This window comes from Dictyostelium discoideum, assembly GCF_000004695.1.
Source record: "Dictyostelium discoideum AX4 chromosome 2 chromosome, whole genome shotgun sequence".
NCBI classification, from domain to species: domain Eukaryota; phylum Evosea; class Eumycetozoa; order Dictyosteliales; family Dictyosteliaceae; genus Dictyostelium; species Dictyostelium discoideum.
The window spans coordinates 4,995,222-5,007,305 of record NC_007088.5 but is presented as its reverse complement, the minus strand read 5'-3'; the positions used below and the strand labels follow the sequence as shown (position 1 = coordinate 5,007,305).

The 12,084-nt window shown below is 20.5% G+C and overlaps 6 protein-coding genes across 6 annotated transcripts in view; 5 read left to right on the top strand and 1 right to left on the bottom strand.

Moving 5' to 3' along the window:
• DDB_G0275215 (ankyrin repeat-containing protein) overlaps positions 1-75 on the top strand; it is a gene marked incomplete at both ends in the record, with an annotated part of 2,076 nt that extends 2,001 nt beyond the window's left edge. Inside the window, one exon of the mRNA XM_638650.2 lies at positions 1-75. This exon is cut by the window's left edge and continues 2,001 nt beyond it. Within this exon, the coding sequence (XP_643742.2) occupies positions 1-75 (75 nt within the window).
• Positions 76-496: 421 nt separating this feature from the next.
• On the top strand, positions 497-1,597 carry alyB (hypothetical protein; the record flags this gene model as incomplete). Its single annotated transcript, XM_638649.1, has 7 exons — positions 497-563; positions 657-732; positions 837-858; positions 952-985; positions 1,067-1,149; positions 1,229-1,253; positions 1,359-1,597. 7 exons carry the CDS (start codon positions 497-499, stop codon positions 1,595-1,597), a joined length of 546 nt encoding a protein of 181 aa, XP_643741.1.
• A 366-nt stretch (positions 1,598-1,963) lies between these two features.
• On the top strand, positions 1,964-3,026 carry alyC (hypothetical protein; the record flags this gene model as incomplete). Its single annotated transcript, XM_638648.1, has 7 exons — positions 1,964-2,030; positions 2,113-2,188; positions 2,268-2,289; positions 2,375-2,408; positions 2,479-2,561; positions 2,644-2,668; positions 2,788-3,026. 7 exons carry the CDS (start codon positions 1,964-1,966, stop codon positions 3,024-3,026), a joined length of 546 nt encoding a protein of 181 aa, XP_643740.1.
• A 418-nt stretch (positions 3,027-3,444) lies between these two features.
• Positions 3,445-4,564, top strand: alyA (hypothetical protein; the record flags this gene model as incomplete). Its single annotated transcript, XM_638647.1, has 7 exons — positions 3,445-3,511; positions 3,617-3,692; positions 3,794-3,815; positions 3,880-3,913; positions 4,004-4,086; positions 4,212-4,236; positions 4,326-4,564. 7 exons carry the CDS (start codon positions 3,445-3,447, stop codon positions 4,562-4,564), a joined length of 546 nt encoding a protein of 181 aa, XP_643739.1.
• Positions 4,565-4,766: 202 nt separating this feature from the next.
• DDB_G0275247 (hypothetical protein) lies at positions 4,767-6,777 on the top strand (the record flags this gene model as incomplete). The annotated part of the gene is made up of 2 exons (XM_638646.1): positions 4,767-5,312; positions 5,413-6,777. 2 exons carry the CDS (start codon positions 4,767-4,769, stop codon positions 6,775-6,777), a joined length of 1,911 nt encoding a protein of 636 aa, XP_643738.1.
• A 112-nt stretch (positions 6,778-6,889) lies between these two features.
• Positions 6,890-11,624, bottom strand: DDB_G0275245 (hypothetical protein; the record flags this gene model as incomplete). Its single annotated transcript, XM_638645.1, has 6 exons — positions 6,890-7,110; positions 7,193-9,217; positions 9,334-9,660; positions 9,774-10,136; positions 10,234-11,160; positions 11,234-11,624. The coding sequence occupies 6 exons, from the start codon at positions 11,622-11,624 to the stop codon at positions 6,890-6,892; spliced, it is 4,254 nt and encodes a 1,417-aa protein (XP_643737.1).
• Between the last annotated feature and the right edge of the window lie 460 nt (positions 11,625-12,084).

Here is a 12,084-nt window from a genome sequence, read left to right as displayed (position 1 = left end):
CAAATTTTAGAAGGAATTCATAAAGATTCAATGGATGAAATTATTAAGTATAAAAATAAACTTGGTGATAAATAAATGAATAAATAAATTAAATATATAATCATACCCTTCTTTTTTTTTTTTAAAAAATTATTATTCAAGTTTTAGATTTTAAAAATAAGAAAATAAAAAAAAAATTAAAAATAAATAAATACCAGGTTCCCACCTTTTTTTTTTTTTTTTTTTTTTGATGGGTTTTAAAAAATAAAATAAAAAATAAAATAAATCAAAATGGGATGTCCCATTTTTCTTAAAATTAAAAAAAAATAAAAACCTATTACTTTCAGAAAAAAAGAAAAAAATATCTTTGCAGGGCCTGGTCAAAATAATTCGTTTTTAAATTTTAATTTTTATTTTTTTTTATTTTCATTTTAATACAGTGAATAAATTTCATATTTTTTTTTTTTTTTTTTTTCTTATATTCACTTTTACTATTCCCTATATACATTTTAAAACAATGAGAATTTCTTTCTTTTTACTTATTTTAGCTGTTATCATCGGATACGCTTATGGTTACAGTTGTCGTATGTTGATTTAATCATTTTTTAAATAAAAAAAAAAAAAAAAAGAAAAAATAGATTTTATTAACACTCCAAATCATTTTTATTCTTTTACAGCAAAACCATGTTATGGTAACATGTGTTGTTCAACCTCACCAGGTAACAAATATTATTTAACTGATTTCTGTGGAAGGTATTTTTTTTTTTTTTTTTTTTTTTTTTTTTTTTTTTTAATATTATTTTTAGATTTCCAATTTAAAAACTAACTTTTTTTTATCTTTTTTTATATTTTTATAGCACAAGCGCTTGTGGTCCAGTTGTATGTATTTTTTTAATATTATTTTAATATTAATAAATTAATACTAATATTAATTAATATTTTACTCGTTTAAAATTTTAATATCATAATTAGCCATCATGCAGTGGTGCTCTCTATTTCACAGCTGGTAAGTATTTCTTATTTTATTTCTATTTTTTTTGGGAAATCAATAAACTAATTCTCAATAAATATATATATAATATTACAGATAGTCAACGTTTTGGTTGTGGTAAACATTTAAATCTTTGCAGAGGTAGCAAATGTGTTAAAGCTCAAATTTATGATGCTGGTGTATGTATTATTATTATTTTTTATTTTTTTTCTTATTCCAAATACTAATATATTAAAATTTTTATTTTTAAATAAATAGCCAGCTATGTGGGTTGAACAAGATGGTAAAATTGATTAAATTATTATTATTATTATTTTTTTTTTTATTATTTCCAAACAAAATCTAATCAATTTTTTTTATTTTTTTTTTTTTAATATTTATTTTTTAGCTGGTATGATGATTATTGATGCATCACCAACTATTTGTCACGTTCTCACTGGTGGATCATCATGTGGTTGGAGTGATAAATTTGAAATTACTGCCACTGTTACTTCTCTCACTGATTCAAGACCACTCGGTCCATTCAATGTTACTGAAGAAGAAAAAGCTCAACTTTTCATTGACCACGAAATTGCTATGGCTCAATGTGAAGCTGAAAAGACCTGTAATGGTTTTGATCTCGAATAAATTATATACTTTAATATTTAAATAAAAAATTTATTTTTACATAATTAATTTTCAATTTTTTTTATTTTTTTATTTTTTTTTTTATTTTTTTTTTTCATTGTCATTGGTTATGTCATCATAATGGGAATTTTTCTATTTTTAAAATAATAAAAAAAAATAAAAAATAAAAAAATAAAAAAAAAATGAAAATATAAAAAAAAAAAGTGGAAAAAATGAAAAAATATCTTTGCGGTATCCTGGTAAATTTTAAAATCCATTTTTTTTTTTTTTTTTTTTAATTTTTTATTTTTATTTTTAAACTTTATTGGGCTAATATTTTTTTTCCTTTTATTTTTTTTATTTATTTTATTTCTATATTGGTTTAAAATGAGAATTGCTTTCTTTTTACTTATTTTATCCATAATTGTTGGATTAGCTTATGGTTACAGTTGTCGTATGTTATAATAATTAATTTAATTAAAAACAAAAGGTTTAGTATTAATATATATATTATTTTTTTTTTTTTTTTAATATAGCAAAACCATGTTATGGTAACATGTGTTGTTCAACATCACCAGATCATAAATATTATTTAACTGATTTCTGTGGAAGGTATGTTTTTTTTTTTTTTTTTTTAGAAAAAATTAGTATTAATTTTTTTTTTTTTTTTTTTTTTTTTTTTTTTTTTTAGCACAAGTGCTTGTGGTCCAAAGGTACGCAGATAATATATACACATTTATTTTTTTTAACTTTATTTTAATTTTAAAAAAACTTTTTTTTTTTTTTTTTTTTAATTAGCCATCTTGCAGTGGTAAACTCTATTTCACAGCTGGTAAGTTTTAATTTACCTATTGTTTTGTATTAAAAAAAAAAGTGCTAATTTTTAAAAATAAATATTACAGATAGTCAACGTTTTGGTTGTGGTAAACATTTAAATCTTTGCAGAGGAAAGAAATGTGTTAAAGCCAAGGTTTATGATGCTGGTGTATGTATTTCTTAATTTTTTAATGTATTTTTTTTTTTATTGCTCACCCCAAATTCTAAAAAAAATTTTTTAATATATATAGCCAGCTGAATGGGTTGAAAAAGATGGTATTTATTTATTATTATTATTATTATTATTGTTTTTATTATTTTTATTTCCAAATTTTGAAAAAATCTAACAAATTATTCAATTATTTATTTTTAAAAAATTTTATTTTATTTTTTAGCTGGTAAGATGATTATTGATGCATCACCAACTATTTGTCACGAACTCACTGGTGGATCATCATGTGGTTGGAGTGATAAATTTGAAATTACTGCCACTGTTACTTCTCTCACTGATTCAAGACCACTCGGTCCATTCAATGTTACTGAAGAAGAAATGGATCAACTTTTCATTGACCACGAAATTGCTATGGCTCAATGTGAAGCTGAAAAGACCTGTAATGGTTTTGATCTCGAATAAATTATACACTTTAGTATTTAAATAAAAATTTATTTTAAATTTAATCAATAAACTTTTATAAAAATTTAATTTTTTTTTTTTTTTTATTATTAGTTTAAAATTGAAGGTTTTATTAATAAAATAAAAAAAAAGGAAATAGTAGGATTTGGGAAAATAAAAAAACTATTACCCCATTAAATTTTTTTTTTTTTTTTTTTAAAATTTTGATAATGTTTTTGATTGAAGTGAACAGGTTTAAATTTTGGAGATTTTTTATAATTTACCCTAACACCAAAATATCAATTCGTGCCTGGTGAAAATATCTTATTTTTTTTTTTTCAATTTTATTTTTTTATTTTTAAAATTTTAAAACTTGTTAAATTTCACTTTTTTTTTTTTTTTTTCATTATTAATTTTTTATTCAAAATACACATCAACAATGAGAATTGCTTTCTTTTTACTTGTTTTAGCCGTTATTATCGGATTTGCTTATGGTTACAGTTGTCGTATGTTATAATAATAATAATAATAATAACAATAATAATAATTATATTATTTTAGTTATTTTTTTATTTATTAATTATAAACTTACACTTTTATTTTATTTTTAGCAAAACCATGTTATGGTAACATGTGTTGTTCAACTTCACCAAATAACCAATATTATTTAACTGATTTCTGTGGAAGGTAATTTTATTTTTATTCTATTGGTATCTAAAAATAACACAAACTAATTTTTTATTTTTTTTTTATTTTTTTTTTTTTTTTTCCATCTCCCAATCCTTTAGCACAAGTGCTTGTGGTCCAGTTGTAAGTATTAAATAATAGTTTTAAATTCGTTGTAATAAAATATACTAATTTTTTTTATAAATAGCCATCATGTAGTGGTGCTCTCTATTTCACAGCTGGTAAGTTTTCAAAATCTTGGTAAAAAAAAAAAAAAAAAAAAAAAAAAAAAAAAAAAAAATTTATACTAATTTGGAAATAAAATATTACAGATAGTCAACGTTTTGGTTGTGGTAAATATTTAAATCTTTGCAGAAGTGGTAAATGTGTTAAAGCCCAAATTTATGATGCTGGTGTATGGATTTTTTTTTTTTTTTTTTTTTTTTTTTTTTTTTTTTTTTTTTTTTTTTTTTTTAAATCTCTCCAAAACATTTACTAATCTATATTTTTTTTTTATTTTTTTCAATTTATAAAAAATAGCCAGCCATGTGGGTTGAACAAGATGGTAAAGTATTATTTTAAAAAATTAATAATTACTGATTCATTATTCCTAACTTTTATTTTTTTTATTTAAAATTTTATTTTATTTTTTAGCTGGTATGATGATTATTGATGCATCACCAACTATTTGTCACGTTCTCACTGGTGGATCATCATGTGGTTGGAGTGATCATTTCCTTATCACAGCAACTGTTACATCTCTCACTGATTCAAGACCACTCGGTCCATTCAATGTTACTGAATCAGAAATGGCTCAACTTTTCATTGATCATGAAATTGCTATGGCTCAATGTGAAGCTGAAAAGACCTGTAATGGTTTTGATCTCGAATAAATTATATACTTTAATATTTAAAATAAAAAATTTATTTTCTCTTTGTCGATTAAATTATTTATAAACACTCTGTCAAAAAAGATTTTTTTTTTTTTTTTATTATTTTTTTTTTTTTATTATTTTTTTTTTTTTTTTGGATTTTGAACTTTTTTTTTTTTTTTTTTTTGTTAATAGAAATTTTTTTTTTTACATTTTGATTAAAATGAATGAAACTATAAAAGAAGAAGAAGAAATTAAATATTTAAAAGAAAATAATGAATATAGTAAATTATTCTATAATAGACAACAATTTGAATATTTAAAAAAAAGATATCCAACCATAGAGGAATTTAATGAAGTTAAATTTTCATTCACTCATTTTCAACATAAATTAACAGGTAATCATTTACCTATAGTTTTAAAATATTTAAACGATAATCCAATTGTTACAAATCAAATCAAAGAATATTTGGTTGATATATTTAAAAACTCTGGTGTAATATCATATGATGAGTCAATTAGAATATTCAATTTATTGAAACAAAAAGAGTCAATACCATCAATTAGATATTTTAGTGCAGCTTATTTTATAATTTATCATCAACATAAATTCTCTCATTATATTTGTAATGATGATTATTCAAAATATATAATTGATATATTCTTTGATTCATCAATTCAAGTTTTTAATTTATTAAATTATTTATCTTTATTTTTAAATTTAAAATCAAATTTTAATTTAATTTTTCAAATTTTAAATGATAATAGAGTAAGTTTTTTTTTTTTTATTATTTTTAAAAAAATAAAAATAATATTAATTTTCTATTTATTTCCTATAAAATAAAATAATAAAAAAATAAAAAAACTAGTTAAACCAATTTATAAATAATTATAAAAATAAAAAAAAAATATTAAGAATTAAAATTGATACAATTATTTCAATTGCTAAAAACATTGATTATGATTGGGATAAACAGTTTCAAATTGTTGATAAAATTCAATTAAATGAAAATCAAAAATTATTTTTAAAAATATTCAAAAGCATATTAAAAGAGTATTCATCTGAAATATTAATTAAAAAACCATTTCAATATTCTTCAAAAAGATATGATTATGAAATTATTAATGTTAATAGAGAATTATCAATTAATGATAATGTTGTTGGAACAATAACAACAACAACAACAACAGATCCATCATTACCATTACCACCAATGAATTTTCAATTTAATTTAGACAATGTTTTATTATCAAAAATTATAGATTTAATAATTTATAATAAATATTTTAATAATAATAATTATAATGATAATAATAATGATAATTATTTTACACCAATTAAAATTAATATTAATTTATCATTAATTAATAAACAATGGTTTAAAGTATTTAGAAAGATAATAAATAGATACCCAATTCAATGGTTTAATAAAATTAATTTATCATTTTCATTATTGAATGAACCACCATTATTTATTGATTATGAATCAATTAGATATTTAGAATGGAATAATATTAGTGACCAATTTTCAAGAGTTGAAGAATTAAGAATTGATTGTGATATTCAACAAACTAAAGAAACTAAACTATCAAGAGATTATATTAATGGTACAAATTTAAATAGTTTCAATAGTTGTTACACTGAAAGGAATTATTTAATATATCCACCAAGAATGGTAAATTTAAAAAGATTAATCATTTCAAATTATATAGGTTATAATAATATTAGTTCAGCTGGCTATCATATTGGTACTGCTTATCAAATTATTAATTATAATGATTTAATTAATCATTTAGCAATTAATGGTAATTATAATTATGATGAAATAAATAATGGTTCAACTTTATCATCATCATCATTAGAATTTATTTGTATTAAATTTTCAAAAGAATCACCAATTACACCATTTTGGTATGAATTTTCATTTTTAAAAACTTTATTAGATTATCATTCAAAAACATTGAAAACAATTCAAATTCAATTTTATTTTAGTAGTCATAGATTAATTGGTATAATGGATTTTAATTCATTGTTTTTACCATTTAATGCTTTTTCAAGTTACTTTTCAAATTATCCAAATATTAACTTTGAATTCATTATAATGGATACTCAAAATTTATTACACACACAATTAAAAATACCAAATGAATTTCATAATATTTTTATTGATAAAAAAAGAATTTTATTAACAAATAATGATTTTAATTTAAATAATATTAAAATTTTTATATAAATAAAATATTTTATTGTTTTTTAAAAAAAAAAAAAAAAAAAAAAAAAAGTTAAATAAATATATTCTATTACAATTTTTGTTTTTTTTATTAATTCTTTCTTTTTTTTTTAAATTATGATTTTTTAAAAGTTTTTAATTTATGAACTAAAATTTTTGCTTTTGTTGAATTTCTGGAAGCGAATAATATACCAATAATAATAATAAGAATACCAAATACAACCGAACCAATAATAATACCAATTAATTGAGTTTTTGATAAACCTGAATCTTTTGATTTAGAACAAATTGAATTCTCATCACCATTATTTCTAGTATCTAATAAAACTGAAAAATCTATTTATATTTTAAAAAAAAAAAAAAAAAAAAGAAATTAATTTAATATTTTAAAAAAAAAAAAAAAAAAAATAAAACTTACCAGGATCTAAAAGTACAGTATTAGTAAACATTGGAATTGTTATACCAATAAAAGATTGTTGAGAATTTGATTTTGAAATTGTATTCATTGATTCATCTAATAAATCATTTTGAATATTAATAATTTCAGAATCTATAATACCTCTCTTTATAAATTTACCATAAAGTGAATAAGTATCAACTTGAATTTTAACATAATTTGAATAATCTGAAATTGAATCACCGAATTCTTTCTTTGAACAAATATCATCAGTTTGAGATGATTGAATCGATGCTGACATTATCACTTGAAGATTTGAAATCTTAGTTGAAAAATCATAAGAATCTAAAGTGATTGTATATTTAATTGAAGATTTTAACATTGTAAAATTTTGATTTGCAAATGAAATTGGTGTTTCTTTTTTAAAGATTTCTAAAATTGTGGTAATATTAGTTGGATTTAATAAAGATGAATTTCTTTTAAATGACGTAGAATAGGAATGTTTAGTTGAAATATCATCATCACTTAATATAGTTTTATTCCATTCTTTAAATTGAAATTCATTAATAATTGCATTACTAGCTGAATTAATTTCTCTAACTGAAACTATTGCAATTGAACCTGAATAACTTGATGTTGTTTTATTATTATTATTATTATTATTATTATCAATAATAATTGATGAAGAAGGTTCATTCTCATCAACTTTTGGTTCAACTTCAATAATTTTAGATGAACAATCATTACCAGTCCATGGTAAAATACAAATACAACCACCAGATTTACATGATCCTTGTAATATACCACCACATTCTGGAGTACCTAAACATTTTTGAGGAGGATTTGTTGGTGGTTGAGTTGGTGGTTGAGTTGGTGAAGGAGTTGGTGAAGGAGTTGGTGTTATTATTGGTACATATGGTTGTTTTGGTGTTAACATTAGTTCACTAACTACATTAATAGATTCAGAGGTAATATCAACATCAGCACCATTATCATATACTAGTGATAATTGCATTTGAGGTAACGATGCATTATTTGATGTTGTTATTTTTTGACTTGTTATTGAAATTATTGGAAAGTAATATTCATTTTGTTGGTAGATTGCTTTAATTTTTTTAACTTTTGATAAGTTTCTACCAATGATATTAAATGTAGTATTACTATCAGAACCAATAACACCAGATGTACTTAAAATTATAGGATTACTTGGGAAACTAATTGTTTTACCAGTAGTAACATAATCTGTAAAGGTGGCACCAATATCTTTTTGAGAAAAACCATTAAATTTACCATTATTATTAATGAAACCATAAATTGAACTACTATAGTTATTATTAAAACCACCAAAACCCCATGGAAACGTGAAATTACATTGGAAATGATGGAATGTATTTGAAATCTTGATGATTGTAGCTTTTTTTCTAATTACATCTAATTCAGTTGTAGTAACATAAATATAAACATCTTGTCCTTTTTTAATACCATTGGAATCTTCAATTATAAAATCATAGGTCACAGTTCTTTCAGATGGTAATCCAAAAATATTGATAGTTTTTGGTGTGATATTAAAGCCAAGTAAACTTTGTTTTTCATAAACGATTGGTATAGTTTGACAAAGTACTTGTATTTCTAACATTTTTTCAGGCCAACTATTCATTTGAATAAATGGATGTAAAGCTTGGAATTGTGGCGGTTGATTTGGTGTTGTAATAAAACTAGTGGACCAACCTTGAGTATCTCTTAAATAAATCTCTGATATTGTATAATTTTGACTTATACATATTGAACTATTAAAATCAATAAATAATTCATATTCACTTAATAATGGTGTACCTCCAATAACAGCATTTGAAATTGATAATGAAAAATTATAAATTGATTTATCAATTGATCCTCTAATAATTACATAACCATCATCAATTCCGTTTAATTGTTCTTCAACTAAAATTTTAAATCCAATTAATGTTGAACTATTACTATTAATTAAATTTGATTCATTTGGATATTTAATAATTGATTTTATAGTTGGTCCAAATGAATCAAATGCTTTTTTTTTTTTAAAAAAAAAAAAAAAAAAAAAAAAAAAAAAAAAAAAAAATTTAATAATTTAATAATTTTAATAATTTTAATAAATTAAATTTAATAAATAATAAATAACTTACCATTTGATGTAACATTAAAATTACCATTAGCACCACTTTTATATAATAAACCAATAGTTGAAGTTGGTAATTTCAATTCATAATAAACTTGACCAGTTTTTAAATTTGCAGGTACAAAAAATAAACCTTCAAATAATTTTGATTTTGAATTATATGATGCAATACCTTTTTCAATTCTATAATCTGTATATTTAATTTCAAATGGAAGTCCAATAATATTTCCAAAATTATTTAGTTTTGGTATATTAATAATAATCTTATTTATAAATGATTGATTTGTAACATTTAAATTTGAATATTTAAATGATACATTCATTTCATCATAAACTTTTTTTTTTTTTTTAAAAAAAAAAAATAATAATAATTAATAATTAATAAATAATAATTTATAATTTATAATTAATTAATAATTAAAAAAATGAAATAATAATAATAATTACCTGACCAAAAAATATCAAGAGGATAAACGAATAAAATATTTGAAGTTAAATTTGATTCAATATAATCACCAAATTTAATTTTTTTTGAATTTCCTGCAAAATCAATAACAGATATTGAAAAATCTGATGAATAAAATGGACAATCTAAAGTATCATGAACTAAAAACCATTTTTCAATATTATTTTCTTTTGAAATTAAAGATTCTAAACTAAAAACTTTTTTACAAATATAAATCATTCTAATACCTGTTGATTGTTCTGTTGAATTATAATAATCTGTAGTTGTTAATGATATTCCAACTGTTGTGCCAAGTAAAAATTCTATATTATAATTTAAAATTTTTGGTGGGTATATATCATTTGCTATATATATATAAAAAAAAAAAAAAAAAAAAAAAAAAAAAAAATATATTAATATTAATTTAAAAATAATAATATATAAATAATTTAAATTACATACAAAAAATTTGTTGATTTAAACTATGTAATTGATTGATAGTTTCTAAAGTAAAATTAAAATTAATTGAAAAAAAAGGAGTTGATGGGAGAGAGATTCTATAAGAAGTATTATTATAATCACCCCAACTATAACCATATGGAAATTCAAATTCTTTTATAATATATAAACCATCAGAAATTTTTAAATAGATAATTGAAGGACAATTTGAAATGGATGAATAATTTGAATTAAAATGAATAGAGAAAGTATTATAATTAAAAAAACTTAAATCGTCATAGTCACTTGAACCAATTAATAATAATTCATTTGATTTATAACTACCTTGAGAGAATGAAGTATAACTATTACCATTTGGTATAAATAAACCATAAGATGTACTATTAGGTTGAGTTTTTGGTGAATTGAAAAGTAAAATATCATTTCTAAAATTCATAAAACATGTTGAATTTGAAATTGTACCATGCGAGCATATTGGTTGAGGTTGAAGCTTATTACCTGAAAAAGCATACAAGAAATAAAATGCTGATACTGGTTGAGATAATAAAAAATATTTCATAGATGGGTTTGTGTAAATTGCAAATTTTGAACTTGATTTTGGAGATACATTTAAATTAAATAACCCAGCTGAGCCTTGAACAAAATTTGTAGTTAATATTATATTTTTAACATTATTTTGAAAATAAACTGAAACTACCCAATCTGATATTATATTCTTTGAAATATCTGGATATTCAATCGTTAATAAATAATAAGGTGATTGTGATAATTTTGTGAAAGTTGTTGGAATATCATTTCCAAATTTGACTTTTATATTTTTGACTTGTGTAAAAATTTCACCAAATCCTGTAATTTGAAATAATGATTCAAATTTTGAATTTACATATTTTAATTCTGATTGTATAAATGTTAAACTTTCAATATTTGGTACTAAAATAAATAAATTAATAAATGAATAAAATTTAATAATTTATAATAATAACAATAAAATAGCTATACATACAAGTACAATTAAATGTAATATCAGTTATAAAAGAAAAGGGAAGTATGCCATTTTTGGTTAAATAAAATGGAATTCCAAGATTACCCACATCAATTTTTTTGGATTTTATTGAAAAAACTGCAGATGTATCATTAAAAATATAATTTCTTTCACAAGTAAAAAGTCCGGGAGGTGAACTCTGACCTTCTAAAGTAGTTTGTCCCATTGGAGCATCATCTGTATTTACTAAAATATATATTACATTTGTTTCGCATTGAGTATTTTCGCTTGATGATGGATATAGATATTGATTATTATTGGGTGTTAAAAATTCATAATTTGTTGTACATTCAATTTCACAAAATTTAAATAATATTAAAAAAATAAATAAAAGATAATTTATTTTTTTCATTTTTACCATTTACGTGATCAGTTTTTTTATTTTTTTTTTTTTGGATTTTGCTCGGAATCAAAAAAAAAAAAAAAAAAAAAAAAAAATTTAAAAAAAATCAGAAGATATTTTTATTTTTTCAATTAAAAAGTTTCAAATCAAAAAATAAATGAAAAAAAATTATTACGTACTTAAATTTTTTTTTTTTTTTTTAAAAATTTATTTAGAAATTTCAATTGTTGTGTTTTGATGAAAATATTAGGAATTTGGATTAGAAAATTAATTTAGTAATAGAAGGAACAATTTCTATAACTTTTTTTTATCAAATAGTTTTTATTATTATTTTTTTATTTAATTTATTTTAAATTTAAATATATTTATTTTGTTTCCTAAAAAAAATTTTAAAAGACCAAAAAATTTCTACCATTACTCTATTTGGAAGTGAGCTTGGAAATAAGATTAAAGCCTAAGATTTTAATGA